At 41.5% G+C, this 16495-nt stretch overlaps 1 protein-coding gene across 1 annotated transcript in view; it reads right to left on the reverse strand.

Annotated features, from left to right (window-relative positions):
- Positions 1–16495, reverse strand: part of ptprz1b (protein tyrosine phosphatase receptor type Z1b) — a 77402-nt gene that overhangs the window by 8810 nt on the left and 52097 nt on the right. The window contains exons 7-21 of the mRNA XM_061030412.1: positions 15643–15800; positions 13576–13726; positions 11785–11969; positions 10691–10817; positions 10547–10602; positions 8734–9210; positions 8476–8632; positions 7048–7260; positions 4175–4322; positions 3971–4062; positions 3782–3867; positions 2181–2201; positions 832–928; positions 674–756; positions 416–550 (exon numbers count right to left, since the gene is read on the reverse strand). Coding sequence (XP_060886395.1) covers positions 416–550; positions 674–756; positions 832–928; positions 2181–2201; positions 3782–3867; positions 3971–4062; positions 4175–4322; positions 7048–7260; positions 8476–8632; positions 8734–9210; positions 10547–10602; positions 10691–10817; positions 11785–11969; positions 13576–13726; positions 15643–15800 — 2186 coding nt within the window. The remainder of the gene's footprint in view (positions 1–415; positions 551–673; positions 757–831; positions 929–2180; positions 2202–3781; positions 3868–3970; positions 4063–4174; positions 4323–7047; positions 7261–8475; positions 8633–8733; positions 9211–10546; positions 10603–10690; positions 10818–11784; positions 11970–13575; positions 13727–15642; positions 15801–16495) is intronic.

The following is a 16495-nucleotide window of genomic DNA, read 5'->3' on the forward strand; positions in this document are numbered from 1 at the left end:
TTAAAAAATCTACAATCTAGGAGTTTAAATTTGCTTTTTTATTCAAACATTACCGTACTTTATTTTCTAAAGCTGCCCCTCCATTTGCAGCTTTTACTTTTTTGTAAGATAACATTCACTTTAAGTTACATTTCAGCATCTTATTTAAGGAGTAAATCAAGGCTAGCAAGGTAGATGTCATGAAATACAAAATTTTGATTTATACAAAACATTTACAAGTTCCTCAGGCGTCTCAGGATTAGACGTCTCAGGCTTTGCTCTTTCAATGTGACACTGAAAGATAACGATGTACACACACACACACACACACACATGGTAAGATGTAAGATTTTTGATGAAGTGTGAGGTCAGATGAAAGGTCACTCATCTCTGTGACAGAGCTTGTGTTTGTGTTAGAAGCAGAGGGTCCTCTTACCCGTCCCTTCTCTTTGAGGTTTGTGATCATGACAATGACTCCGACATTCTGCTGCCAGATCATCCTCCAGAAGTCTTCCCTGCCCGCTCGGAGAGGCCCCTGAGCTGCGATGTACGCCCTTGTTCGCTCATAACCCTGTAGAGAAGGAAAAACATGAATTAACTAGAAAGTGCTGAATGCAAAGTCAAGTAGACAACGTTGTGATATTTCAGGATGCTGTGTCAGTCTTTCTGCTAGCATGCATGAGACCACACTTACATCCACAAAGTTGGCGTTGATGTAATCTCCAGATTTCCCGTCTCTGTCCAAACTGTTGCAGAGTTTGACTCGACTGTGGTCATCTGAAAGTAATAAAGGACCATCAGTTTCACGATGACATTTTAAAAAACAAAAGATCAGGCTGAACAGTGACGTACAGGCCAGTATGTTGATGTATCTGTTCTTGCTTTTATTGTCAGGGTGATTGGAGCTGTCGGTAGTGATGCCCATGTCCACCGTGCACGCCTGCACCTCCTGAGAAACGACAAAAAAAAAACACACACAAACAGGACGGGGGTTAGTTGTGAGAGGAAGCTGAATGTTGTGACTAAATGTGGTACAATGTGGTTTTTCCTTTAGACAAGTAGCTATTTATTTATTATGACAACTGACTTAAATAAAACACTAGCTCTTACAGTGAAGAGGTAAAGAAGGTTTGTGTATCGAGGAGAAAACCATTTTGTGAGAGAAACACAAGAAGAAGCACAACATGCATTATATTCATTCCTGATCTGTAGTGTTGTAGTTCTCTAAATCGGTCTGGGTCTCTAGACCACTTTTTGAAGGTCTTGGACTCTTGTAATCGAAAGCATTTTTACTCGGTCTTGTCTCGGCCTCAGACTGGGCGGACTCAAGGATTTAAATCAAGACCGGTCAAGACCACCACTGAACAAATAACTTCAACTCATTTGTAGTTTGATTTTTATCCCCTGGTTACGACTGCAACCTTCCCAGTTTTGCGGTCTCAGTGAGTGACACGCCCGCTGCACACAAGATGATGATTTTTCAGTGATATTTATGGTCTCGGTCTCAACCTGCCTTGGTCTTTGATCTTGACTCGATCTCGATCCCTCAATGTCTCAGTCTCTCTCTGTCCTGGTCTTGTCTCCGTCTCAGAGCACTCTGATCTCGGGTATGTCTTGGTCTTGTCTCGGTCTCGTTCTGTCCTGGCCTTTGTTTTGACTTAGTCTCGATCCTTAAATGTCTCGGTCTCAGAGCACTCTGGTCTCGGGTATGTCTTGGTCTCAGTTAGTTTGGTCTTGACTACAACACTACTGATCTGTTAACTCAAATACACACATGTTCCCAGGCAGCTTCACAAATAACATAGTCATAAATAATATATTTGATCAATGAACTCTGCAGGCAAGTGATACTTCTGTAAGTGAGCGGTGTCAATGTTAGAAAACTGTCGTACAGAATAAGTGAAATATTAAAAAGGCTCTTGCTGTGGTGGAACTGAAAGGGTTCTTTGCTCCAATTCATTTTGAAAATGTGTCTCAGGTCTGAGAACGACAATTCCTAATCATTAATAACCAAAAGGCTGTTTGTGATAAGAAAAGGAAAATTAAACTTTGTGAATCACTTTATATCACTCTAAAATACTGGTGATGCCGTCTAAAAACAGACAACGGGGAAGAAAATAAATGTTGTTTTGATTTGTGGAGAAGGATAAAGGAACCACCTCGGAAACTGCAGAAGAGAGGTGATAACGTAGGTGTCTTACCTCGTAGGATTCTTTGACAATCTAATGGAGGGTGGTGAGGATGCAGAAAGCACGACGATGGTGGTGGAGGTGGTAAAAGGAGAGTCGGAGGGGGGGCAAGATGACAGACAGACAGACAGACACACAGACAGACAGACAGACAGACAGACAGGGAGTCAGTGCAGGTACAGGAACATGGGGTTCAGATACACACAGAGAGGCAATGCTAACTGGGAAATACAAAGATGTTCCCTTTGAGCCATGTCTGCCAAACCTAATACTGAACACTGTGACATATCAAAGCATCTTTTTGATTGTGCAAACACTGTTTACTCCCTCGGGTTAGCTTTTTACATGGATGTTAAATTTGCGCTGTGGCTTTAAAAACTGTGACAAAATAGGCTTTCACCTCGATGGGCGAAGTATCCGACTGTTAATCCTGTCTGTGTGTCTTACTCAGAGGGTTCATGCTCGGAAACACGGGTGACTAATGTCATGCAAATGTATGTAGTTGTTGGGACTAATGCACAAGCTGTTTTCAAGTACACAATGACATTCAGACATGTTCAGAACTCCTGAGAGGAAAAAGAAAATCTTGGGATTCAGTCACTAGGTCTGATCTATAAAGTTTTCTCTCCGGTGTTTATGACTTAAGACAAGTGAAAGAAACGTTTTTTTCAAGCTTATTTTTTTTAAGTTGTTTGATTCATTTTTTGTGTCTTATATGTGAAACAGGAGGTTTGTTTCAGGTGGGAATTCAAAGATTCTTGGACTATTTATTTTATTTTTATTGGTTAAAATGGGTAAACGCAAAGATTTTAAGTTCCTTCTTTTGTAAAACAACCAAAAACCAAAGGTGAAAAAAAATGTGGAATTTAGAAAAGTTTTGTTTTGCTTACGCGTTCTTTTTTTTTTTGGGGTAGTTCTCATTAAAAAATAAATGTTCAGCCAAAGGAAAGACATGACTGTTTGTGTGGACTGTACAGAGAAATATATTCTCACCTGGAAGAAAACCTTACACAGTTAATCACTTCATCCTCTTCAGCATCGGCTTGATTGACCATGTATGCTCTCACACACACACACACACACACACACACAAGGAATTTGTCTTCAGTCACTGTGCTCTCAACATTAAATATAAACATATTGTAAGAAAAAAGACTAATATATACAAGGCTAAATAAGATTATAGTGCAGTGGTGAGTAGTGCACTCTTGCAGTCGAAATGAAAATGACGACTACTAACACACAAAATAAGCCTGATTTATCAAAGTCAAACACAATTAAAATCTAGAAAACAGAACTCCAGAATTTGTGTTTATGTCCATCTCCAGATGAAACATGTTTAACACAAAGATGAAGGTTTTTACACTAAGTGAAGTTGTTATATCGTATTAAATTTGAAGTCCTGTCTTCTGTTTGAGTGTTGGAGTCTGCTGTTACTAGTGAGAAACTGCTTGCTAACGAGCATGATGTTAATAAAGATATGGAAGAGCATTAGGAGCGAATGAGGTACTGTCTGCTTTTGTGCAGGATTTATTTTATTTTATGTCTTCTATACTTTGCAGACCTTTTTTTTAATTTTTTTTAAAATCTACATCATGACCCACTTCACCCACCTCAAACTCCTTGGAGAACGTGTTGGTGGAGTGCAGCTCCATGACATGTTTCACAAACTGTTTCACTGTCAGCGGCTCGTGACCGTCTGCAACCAAAGAGCAAACATTTAAATTTTTGCATTACAATTCAGTAGTTTTTTATGTATCACAACTGTTAAAATGTCCAGTGTGTGTGTGTTTGTGTGTTACCTGTGGCCAGCAGCAGGGGTGTAGACGGAACAGATATGACTTTAGGTGATGCGGTGTCATCAGGGTAGAAATTAGCTGCCTGGAAACAGTTTCTGCAAATATAAACAGACCGATCTCTAAGTACACAAGTAATACTGATCCTGGCAGGTTTTTACCGTGTGTGTGTGTGTGTGTGTGTGTATATATGTCTGTGTGTGTGTGTACCTCCAGTAGATGAGTATGCCCACCAGTACCAGCAGACAGAGGATGGTGAGAGTTGAGACGACAGCCAGAGGGACGACCGTCCTCTTCTCTCTCTCCACACCTCCCACCAGTCCGACCCGAGACTCGTGGCTGCTGTTGCTGCTCCCTGCTAGAAAGGAGAGGCAACAACTTTATTATTATGTATTTATATTACAACCTGTGATTCATTTAGATAATTCAATTAGAATAAATACTTTTCATTTAACTACACAGTATAGTATAGAACTCCTGACTTGTTTTGAATTCAGATGAATCTACATTTTTAAAACAGCTGTTGATAAGTCCGTATCAAACTGATTCTCAAAACTACTACAGAGAACTTGGCAGAGAAGATTTGGCAAGTTTTTCATGGGCTCAACCCACATACTCAGCTCTGCTGCTCATCCCACAAACGCATGTTCCTTACAAATGTGGCACCATTTAAAAGTGAAATAAAGAGGCTTTCCAACGGTATAAGATTTATTGCTGTTACAACAAAGAAATAATCTACCAAACACATATTTCCTTACTTTTTGTGCAATGTTTATGACTAGAAAAGTGTATGCATGGAAAACTTGTTATGGCTGAACACATTATGCCACACAGACGCTGAGCACTGAGTAACATTTACCTGATGTTTGCTCCTCCGTGGGACTTCTTGCACCATCAAACAAAAACCCGTCCCCGATTAAGACCTGCTGCAAACCCTCTTCAATCAAAGCTCTTTTAATACCCTCCCTACCATCCCCTTCAATAAATGTTTCACTCTCAACACCTCCAGGTCCGTCACCATCCCCATCTCTATCCTGGTAAACCTGTGTAAGTTTATCTTGATTGTCAGAAAACTGGAGTCCATCCCTTTCTTCAGATACAGCTGTTTTGTTACTATCCTTCACTACATGACCAGTGACACAACGTTCATTTTTACCTACAGACTTCTGACTTATATCATCGTCCCTGACGTCATGGTCTTTTCCATCTTCTGCTCCATCTCCACCACCCTCTCTAGGAGGACCTCTTGCCTCCTCTGACCAGAGAAAAACCCTTGAATTTAACTCTGTTTCATTCACACTGCTCGTCTCAGTATACGACGTATTTTCTGCAACAATCTCAACTTCAGTTTCTCTCTCTTTCTCTCCCAGCATGCCCCAGCCTGCTGTGCCACTGAACTGTCTGACTCTCTCATCTTTTTCACAGTCAACTTTGCTAACTCTCTGACTACGCATGTCGAATACTTCTTTTTTCTCTTCTTCTTTTTCCACCTTGCCATTTAGCTCGCTTTCATCCCCCTCAGTTTCTTCTTCCAACACAGTTGTTCGACTGCTCTGTATATTGTGTCCTGATCTTTGTGTGCCATAATCGTTTTCACTATCAGTCCTGACTTTTGATTCGCCCTTTGTCCCTGTTTGATCCCCTGTGAAGCTGACAGCTGAGTTTGCTATAGTAGGAGGGTCAGACTTGGCTGCAGTGATTGCATCGAAATCCTCACTGAGCTTGTCGCTACAAAAGCCAGAGCCTGATCCACTCCCATCTGCTGACATGTCAGTGTTGGATTCTTCTGCATTAGACGGAACAGACAAAGTCAGACTTTTAGAATCAAAGAAAGATAAGACGCTGTGTCTGTCCAGCTTGGATTCCTTTTTAGTTTCAGGACTTTGCAAGATGCTGACATCATCTTGTATCCGATTATAAAGACTGTGATAAGTGCTCGGGTTATTCTCTTCAGCTCTGTTTGTTTTGGCTGAGTTGATGGTACTTGAGTCATAATCAGGCAGCAGAGAAAGGGGATGTGAAGTGATTAAATGATCCTGAGAATCCAAAGCTCTAGAGGTCTGAGGGTGTTTTGAATCCATCTTCAGACTGACAATAGCTTGCTCTGCAGAGGGTTTGTGATTAGGATGAAAGAAAACACTGCTTCTTGCATCTTCAGCGAAGGCAGCAGAAGGACGGGGACTAACGGTGTATTCATTAAAAGGGTGGAGTGGCTGAGGAGTGACACTGAATAAATCTCCATTAGCAGTGGGTCCTCCCTCTGGGACAGAGACGGCAGGTTTGGCAGGGTTGGCGATCACTCCACCAGCAGAGTTTGTTAAGCCAGGGGACAGATTGATGCGCGAGTCTTCAACCTTGGGAATGGGAGTGTTTGCTGCAAGAAGAGTCACAAAGTAAAAGTCTCAATGGAAACTTTTCTTATTTCAAGGAAGATTGGAAGAAAAGGTAGGACTGAATCTTCCCAGATATCCCAGATAGGTGCGCATAGCAAAGTTTTGATTCAGCAGAAGAAGAGTTTTTAGCTGTCATTATAACAAAGAATGCAAAATGAGAGTTATTGTGCGAGTTCCAGATTAATCAAACAGGTGAGGCACCCTCATGATTAAAATGAAAACTGCATTCTGTAAGAAGCCATGGAGAAAACAACCACCAGAGGGCAGCGTTGAGCCACAGAAGAAAAGCAGCCCCATTTGAGGAGTCTCATAAGTGGATGAGAAGCACACAGACTGAGTGGATTCAAGTTGATATTGAAGAGCAACTACAGTATGACCTCATGTGGAGTCCAAATATGCTGCAAGATTTCGGGAAGCATATTTCATTTCTCAGCCCGTTCAGAGAGAAATGCAGCCACTGAGTTTCACTCTAAATATAATCAAAGCCAGCAGCTTTTTCTTTCCAACCATCGTCACCACCACCATCAGCGTTGCCTACATCATGCCACTACGCGACACGCTACAGAAATCATGGAGCACAGTAATGATGAGCCAAACAAAGGAAATGTCTACCCTTCAAAATTGAAGCCAATGTATTTATAAAAGCAGTTTTTTTAGCATGTTTTTCTTAATATGGGTTTCTCATCTTACTGTTAAACATGGGCTGCGTCGTGTGCATCAGCACTTTGAGCAGAGACGAGGTGGTGAACGTTTTGTAGACCGACTCTGCGAGCGTGTTGCTGGCGGTGGCCGCCCTCACTGTGATCCAGATGGAAGAAGAAGAGGAAGTGATGGTTTCCGGTGGAGGCTTGTTCACAGGCTCAGCGCTGTCTTCGGAGGAGACTCTGTCCATATCATCATTACCTGTGGGACAGGAAAGTAATGATTCGACACGGCACCTGTTGAGCCACAACATGACGCTGCCTCACTCTACATGATGCAACATGTCCTGACATACCATGATGTGATCATTTCTCATGAAGACTTGGGGAGATATAAAGTGAATAAAATGACTGATGATCCAACACACCATGATGTAACATGAGAGAGGATGTCATGAGAAGTAATTCTCCTGTACTCTTAATTATGAGCATTATGATTACTTCTCTGTTACATATACTATAATAACAATTTTTTATTATTGCTTTTATAAGCATAACATCGGCCGATATTAGCATATCAAGTGACTATCAGTATCGGTTCATCTTATCGCAGATATACGCCGATATTACTAGATTTATTCACCAGTCAAATAGCATTTAATTTGAGTTTCATTGTCTTACACTAGCAGTTCTCTTTCACTAGCAGAGGGCGCTATATGGATTAAACCAAGTATCTTCTCTGTCCAGAGTGCCAATACTCTGATACTGATACATAGATGCGCAGTTACTTTCCAGTCGAGTGACCATCCTGTCTTAGTTTTACTGTATATCTTTTCCACAAGTGTTTGATAAATATGTATATCTAAATGTTTCTATCTCTAAAGTTAGAGCATAGATCTAAGAAAGACATCAGCCGACTTCTTGGTATCAGATTTATTATTGTCTAATATCGTTATCGGCACCAAAAATCGCAAATCGGTCGGCCCTAATATCGAGACACATCTCATTTTATATGAATGAATGAATTTATTTTTTGTCATCGTGTGATGCATACAAACACACCAACAGACTCACAAATGGCAGATCCAGAACACCTCACTTTCAAATAAAACTAAAAAAGTGTTTTTATTATTTAAAACGAGAAAGAAAATATATAATTTTAGTATTTTTAAGATTTGGATGTATTAATAAAAATGTCTTAAATTACTGAGTTAACATGAATCAAATAAATCAGATGAAATACAGTTACAATTAGCAAACATCCAAAGTGAACAAGTATTTAAAATCCATTTGTGAGGAGTCACAGTAGGCAGCTGTAGCAGTGTCTTCTGCTGCTCCTATTTTAAACATTTATGAGCTTAAATTCCTCCCTGGCACTGCATGAAGAGCTGCAGTGGTAGTTCCAACCCGAGGTGTTTTCTGATAAACAAGAGTGCAAAGAAGAAAAAAAGAGAGCTCTCATCCAATCATGTCTGACCTGGAGAGGTTGCGGTTTCTGGAGGAGCGTTGATGTCTGTGTCTTCATAGAAGACGTCTGTGACCTGGATGTCCTCAACAGGATTGGTGGAGAGGTCCGACTGGGGAGAAGGGAGGCCGCTCTCACCGCCTTGTTCTGGTGGATCCTGATCTGTTGGCTACAAGTGAAGAGGTAGACGTTGTGTTATGTTGGTTAAATTGGGTTTAAGGAGGAGGAAATATATTCATTAAGAAATGGAGAATGAGCTGAGTGAACTACCTGATTCTGCGGCTCTGACAGCGAGGCCTCTTCTGTCATTTGTCGGCGGATTGTCGGCGGTGTGATCGACTGTGCCACTGGAAACAGGAAGCCCGGCTGCTCAGTGACCTCAGTTACCCATATTGCACCGTTACCATCATAACCTGAGTTAGTGAACGGCCGCTGTGTCGTCATCATTTGGTCCTCATCAATCCAGTTCTGATCCACATCCTCAGGTTTGGTCTTCTTGGGGCCCGTTTTCTTTTTCACATTCTGTTTCGGTCGAGTTTTCTGCAGGACGGCGGACTCGGACGGGAACTTTGGGGTCGTACGAGAGCCGACGGGGACCGGGAGGTTCGCCTGGGTTTTGTCACTGGGCTGGTTCTGGTAAACTTTGGTCTGCTCAAGGGGGATTTCCTCCACGGGGCTGTTGTCGTCTGGAGATAAATTTAAGCGGTTCTGGCTGTCAGGCTTCTCCCATTTGCCTTTAGACGAGACCTAGCACAAAGGATGAAGCTTTACTGTGTGGAGGTTTGTCATAATGTGTTTGCTTATACACTGTTTAAGATTAGAAGGAGACAGGCTTTAAAGAATTAACAAAAACATGCAAGGATTGTTATGTTATTGCCACATATTCCTTTGATGATAAATATGCAATACACATCCTCACTGGAAAAAAGTCAGCTCTAAAAAGATTTACAATATGAAAAAAATTACTTCAAAATGTTCATGTCTTAAAACTAGTTTGAGAGTAGAGACAAGTACATATTTCTTGATAAAAAGAAAAGTTGAATGAATGTTTTTATTCATAGATTGGTAAATAATAATAATTTGTACTTTATTAATCCCACAAGGGGAAATTTGTTTTTTCACTCTGTTTAATGAACATGAACACACACATAGGCTGAAACACAAACACATGCACAAACAGGATCCTATGAACATGCATTAATGGAGAGGTCTCAGAGTGAGGGGGGCTGCCCACAGCGAGCGTTTCAGAGCAGTTTAGGGGTTCGATGCCTTGCTCAAGGGCGCCTCGGCAGTGCTCAGGAAGTGGACTGGCATCTCTCCAGCTACCGGGCCAATTTCCGGACTTGGTCCGTGCCGGGACTTGAGGTTCCCAACCCAAGTCCCTACAGACTGAGCTACTGCCGCCCCAGTGCTTTATTGATCACTGACATTTCAAGCCAACATGTCTCATTTCAAGTCTGAGGACGAACACGTCGGCTTGAAACATCAGTGATCAATAAATCTTTCAAACGGGAGCATTTTTGGTATGCACATCTTGTTTACTTTCTTGACCTGTGGTGATGGACTTACATGAAACAATGAACCAGTTCACTTAGAACCAGTAATATATCTTTACTTGTGCTATATAACTTGTTGTCTGGACAGATGATATATTTAGTCAAAGAAATGCATGTATAGTCTTGATTTAAGGTTTCACTTCTTGCAGTGCAACCAAAGACACAGTGGTGCTGCATCTTGTTTAGCTCTAAAATATTCAAATTAAGTGATAATAAAACATTGAGCAACCTCCATTAATGCAGTGTGGAAAGAGCACAGGCTGTGCTTGTTCTCTCAAGGAGGGAAACATGCCAGCATTACAATCTTCTTTAATCTCTTCTAAACATGCTGGAAGCTCCCTTCTAACCTTGTGTTCTGCTCTCAAAACACATTAGGACAAGCCTTTACTGATATAATTACAGATCATTTGCATACTAATTATGCTCACTGATATGACTGAATACATACTGAATACATGCTGAATAAGCTCAGTGAAATAATGAAGAGTGGTGAGTGGAGTCAGGTGAAACAGCAGAGACTCTCCTACCTCCTTGTTGTTTCCTCCAAAGTCTTTTGTGACAGCGTCGGGATCAGACTCACTTTCTACAGAAAGACAAGAAAAGCTCCTTATTAAAAATTTTGCACTTTGAATATATGCTTTTTCACTTTTTGTGTGTTTATGTGTTGGTACCAGGGTCTTCTAACGGCATGTCCACTATGATCTGGTCGCTCCATCGCCCTTTGAGTCCGTTGGTGCAAATAGCAACGACCTGAACCACATAGCTGCTGTTGGCCAGCAGGCTGGGGATGATGGCACCCTGAAGGGAGTCACAGAGGAGAGTTTATGTCAGTCGTTTTGAACCAAAGACTGAAGGTTAGAATAGGATTTAACTACCTTGATGTCACCTACATGGAAGGCTTTTCAGGCTACTGTTTTGGAGGCTTGTGCTATCTTGCTTTGTTTTAAGTAAAAGTGACCATATAATGACAAGAGGATAATAAAGTCAGTAACAGGTATCCACGCCCTTTAGAATACCCTGCTGCAGAATTATTACGGACGAAAATATAGCCATATATCCGACTCTGTTGCTTCATCTACCATTTCTATGTTGTTCTTTTTACATCAAGTCTTGCTTTAGGTGACCCCCCCACCACTCCTCCTGTCTGATAGGGATGGTCTCCTGCTGTGAGGTCCATATGTAAACACCCAGCTCAGGATCATTTCAGGAGCAGTCCTCTTGAAATGATCTAGATATATTCAGGAGTGCATATGTGAAAACAGCTAAAGACTAACACAGATCAACAGACCACATGAAGACACACACAGCTCTATTTCCCCCTTCCTGCTCGCCAGAGGCGGTGTCATCCAGGATTCATAGAACCGGAGTTACATACGTAACCTTCGTTATTGTGGGTCACATTAAGGGATGCTTAATGACCCGTTAAGAGGCCAAGATTGATCTTAACAACCAATGAATCAATCACTTTGATCAATCTGTATCCCAACAACGGTGGCAAAGTGACAGTGATAGAACACAGAGAGAAAAAGAGAGCTCGGGTGGTTGATAACATTCTAACAAACAATGCTCTAATATTTGCTGCAGGAGAAACGGGGAACCACTTATGAGGTGATTTCTAGCTATTATCTATTTTTAAGTCAAGTGTACCTGCATGGACTGTAGATTATGTTGCAAAACAAAGAGTGGAAATGACATGCAGTCAAAGGTGAGAGCACATACTGTAAGTGATAATTCTCTGTGTTTGTGTTCAGACATGTTTTCATACCACGTCCTGATCCCCGTCTGTCCTGTACTCCTGCCTGTTCTGCTCTCTGCCCTGCAGCCTCTGGTAGGTGACAGTGTACCAGTCGATGGTCGTGTCGTAAACAAAGCGAGGGCGCTCCCACGTAACCACAATGGTGGTGTCATTCTGGGCATCGGCCTGGACGTTCTCTGGTTCTGAGCTGCAGGCTGGAGATGAAAATACGAGGGACAGATAGTGAAAAGAAAATACTGTGTGTAAGCGATTTTCTAAAAAGCCTGGAAGGAGATTAAAAAAAACATGATAGCAGCAGCATTCATAACCAAACGTCTATGCACCAACAACACAGGAAAAGTCCATCATCACTCATTGAGTTTTGTGTGCTGAAGGCAACTTAATGTTAATCGACTGAATTGAAAATGGAAAAGAACAGGAATACATTTTAAAAGCGTAGATAAGCAGGTGAGAGTAGCAATGAGTGGGAGGTGTATGCATGAGTGTGTACGGCTGCATGAATTTGTTACAGGCAAAAGGACTCTTTTGTGAATTTCTGAATACTTTATTTCAATTTCAAAAAGAGCTGCAAAATAAATTGCCTGAGCAGAGAGAAGCAGGGGCGCTGAAGTACAAAGTCGAGCTCCCTAGCAACCCTAAAGACTTGAGGGTCGACTTCATGAAGATGGAAAGAGCGTTGCAGATTATATCTTTTGATGATCGTGGCTAGGCTGACCTAAGAGGACAGCATTTCAGTTACAGAGGAAGCAGAGGATGGAAAAGACTAAAGAAGATAAATTATGCAGTATTTATATTGATCCCTGTGAAGGGAATTCAATTTTCTCTACCAGTCTCCCACAAAAATTAATGAAATTAGATAAGTGAAAATATTTAGTTATGATGGAGTGTAGATTTTGGGCTCAAGTCTTTAAAGTCTAATGAGAATCTGTTGCTGAGAGGAAACAGCACCGTGGATCAATACCAGTGTAACTCACTGTGACGAGCGAAGAGGCTAGCGGCATTACTACAATCAATCGTTTCTCCATCATTAGGTCATAATCACAGATTAAAATAGGCGATATACTAGAACATAAATACACCTTTTGGGGTTTAATTAAATTGAATCTACAATTCAAGACAAAAAGTTACCAGAGTTAGGGCCGACAGTAAGGAACGGTAGACCTGTGAGCCTGAGCTCAGGGCAAATTAACCCTAGCCATAGACATATGTGGATCACGTTACACATGTGTGGCTCTTGCCAGCAGAAGTGTTGCAAAAGTCACCTGTAAACAGACAGCCAATGCAGCTTCCCGCCTCAGTTGAATTGAGGCTTTGTGCGTATTTTCAGCTCTTAGAGCAAAATAATTGTGCAGCTTTTTAGCCTGCTAAACCTGTGCAAACGGGTCAAAAATGTCTGATTCACAAAACACACACAAAGGGTTAAATGCGTCAGTAAATGCGCTGCAGATTTAATACCGTATGTGTGCGCTGGAGCTGTTTGTGTATATTTGTGCCGTCATTTGTAGAAAAATTTGCACGACTCTATGCAAATCTGCGTCATTGCATAAATTGTCTAATTCTCATACACCAGCGCTAAAAGCCTCATGCAGTTAGAGTGGAAGGGAGGAAGCTTTGTTTTAAATGGTGAAACTCAAATGACATTTTTCCAGGCTGGTCTCAGATTTAACTAAAAAAAGTTAGGTATACTGTGTTCTGTTAAACTAGAGGAATACTGTACTTAAGACATTTTGATATGCAAGTGGAATAATCAAACAAAGCAAGCGAGCAGCAAAGATTGTTTTTGGGTGACGGATGACGTACTGGGTGTTTGCACTTCCTCCACGCCGGTGTATGAGGCGAACACCTGACCCATAAACTGCTGCTGCTGCTCCCTGAAGTTGTTCTGCAGATAGTCTGTCAGCATCACATATCCAGCCTGCTCCATCGTCATCACCTCACAAAACACCTCGAGCTGTGCAGAGAGACGGACAGAAACAGAGAAGAGAGAGAGGGCAGGTGAGGAGCAGCTGAAACAAAAGAAAAAGGAGTTCTCCGTTTCTCTACATTTGCAAAAAAATTAAACCCAGTGCTGATTCTTGTTTGTGCTGAGGCGAGGGCAGGGAGATGACACTGCTCTTTTGGTCCTCTACAATGTGTCCATGTCATGCCTTGCCACCCCCGTTTCAATCATGCAACACAGACAAACGCAGACACACAAACACACACAAATATGCACATGGGATATACACACATTCACTCTCATGACCTCATTCTCTCTCCATTATTCGGCTATATAATTGATGATTATTACACACATGATTTCATGGGCTGCCGTTGTTCCTCAGAGGTCTTTCTACATCTTCAGCCTGGAGTTATGCTGCAGTAACGTTACAGTGTGAGTTTGTGGCGTGCTGCACTACAGGCCAAAATCATGCATCTACAAAACCCATATTCTGCAAGTTCCTATTTGGACTGACGCTGTCACATTGTATCACTCTGATGTGACATTTTCTTTTTATGTAGTGCACAGATGTCAAAGACAACTGACCTTAAACAAGGCAACAACCACACATGCAAAATTGTTGTTAAATTTACTGAAGATGTTTGACTGTTTTTAAAATGTCATCTTTTTGAACAGAGAGACAACTGAGATTGATGTTTTTCAGGACAAACACAGACTTTACATAACCAAATAAAACATTTATTGTCATTCATTCAAAGCACACCACACATTTTTCTGTGTGCGTCTTCGCACAAGAATTTCAAACATTGCATTGGTTTTAAAGGGGACATATTCTGAAAAATCCACTTCTACAGTGTGTTTGAACATCTATTGGGTAACCTGAGTGTCTACCGACCCACAAAATGTGAAATAAACCCATCCAGTCCTTTGTTTGTGGTCTGCATAAGTCTTACAACGCAGAGAAAAATGCTCCATTTCAAATTTGCTCTCCTTGTGATGTCACAGTGGGATTCTGGTACAACAATTCCCTCCCCTCCCCTGATATCTCCCTCCATGGACTCCACCCCCAGCCTAGAACAAAACTTTTGTGCAGGTCCGCCATTTTTATTCTCGCTACAGAGGAGTGATGTCTATTAGGAACACTCAGGGTGGGCTCATTACATTTAAAGAGACACACACACCAAAACAGAGCATTCTGAGAGAGCTGGTTTATACAGGGTCACAAACCTCCTCTGGTGATTGATTCATGTTATATTTTGACTAAAGCACAGCACAGATGTTCAATTTAGACCACAGGGGGACTGTTTGAAAAGGTGGAGAAGAGGTATAATATGTCCTCTTTAAGATTGCAGGCTTCAAGAGGCGCAATGCTACGACATAAATCAGTTCAGAAGTTAAGACTTTCTGGTTTTTATTTCAAAAGAGCCTACTATCTCAATGACATGATGTGCAAGAGTTTGTGCAAGTTATATTCAGGTTAAAATAGGTTTAATTCTCTATTTAAAGACTTGATGTTATACATTCTTCTATGTATTCAGACAGAAATGAGCATTAGTAACAGAAAAGGACACATAAATGAGGCGACTGTGGCTCAGTGGTAGAGTCAGTCATCAATCAACCGGAAGCTCCTGAAGCTACAAGTCCGATGTTTCCCTGAGCGAGACACTTAACCCCAAGTTGCTCCCTGTTTGGCAGCAGCGTGTGCATGTGTATGAATGGGATTAGTTAATAATGATGAACACGTTACCTAGCAGCCTCTACCATCAGTGTGTGAATGGGTCAGTGTGACCTTTGGTGTGAAAGTGCTTTGAGTAGAAGACTAGAAAAGAGGTATACAAGCTCCAGTCCATTTACCATGAGTGTGTGTGTGTGTGTGTGTGTGTGTGTGTGTGTGTGTGTGTGTGTGTGCGATAAACCCCACTGACCTGTGTTTCAGAGATGGCCACAGTGTTTTTAAAGACGATCCACTCCACTATTTCCGAGCAGGGAGGTGCAGTAAGGGAGCCGTTGTAGATGTAATATTTATCGGTGTTATTAGGCAGCAAGGACCTCAGGGCGAAACCTTCCATCGACCCGCTTTTACCTGGTAAGAAAAAAAAATCTAATCAGCGAACCTAATGTCACAATACACAACAAATATGTCACCTCATATTGTCAGACCACCTGGGATATAGTAAAGAATCAGACTCTATGTTTAGAGTATTGTATACATTCATATTTATTTGAACCCATTTATTGACCCTTTCACATTTTATCATATTGGAGAAAAAAAAAGCTGAACTTAGGGCATTTTTGTTTGTAGTATTTTTGAATGATCGACTTCAGCCTGCATGTATCTGTTAAAATGTTATCAAGCTTCACCTAGCTTCAAGTCAGCTACTCGATCTGTTGACGACATTTTAATTTTCATCAAAAGGAGATTAAAAAAGCAATATGTAACTCTGACACCTAGCGTTAAAAATGGGTACTGCAGTTCCGAATTAAAAACATTGTAGAGCGCTGTCTCCAGAGAGTCGATGCTCACGCAGGTTGCCATGTCGCAGACACTGAAGCTTCAGTGTTTAGCCAGCTCTGCATTGGTCTTGAAACCTCTCTGCGCTCTAACCTCTCTCCATTTTTCAAAAGCATCTCCAATATTGATCCTACTTTTACCACGTCTTCGGCTCGTGGAGCTTATTAGAAACATGCAGAGACTTTTTAGGTCTGGTAGAATCAGTTATATCTGCACCAGTTCTGTTGCCCGCTTTCATCGCTGCAACACCTGTCGGTTTCCCGTTG

Source organism: Labrus mixtus, chromosome 22 (assembly GCF_963584025.1).
Source record: "Labrus mixtus chromosome 22, fLabMix1.1, whole genome shotgun sequence".
NCBI lineage: Eukaryota > Metazoa > Chordata > Actinopteri > Labriformes > Labridae > Labrus > Labrus mixtus.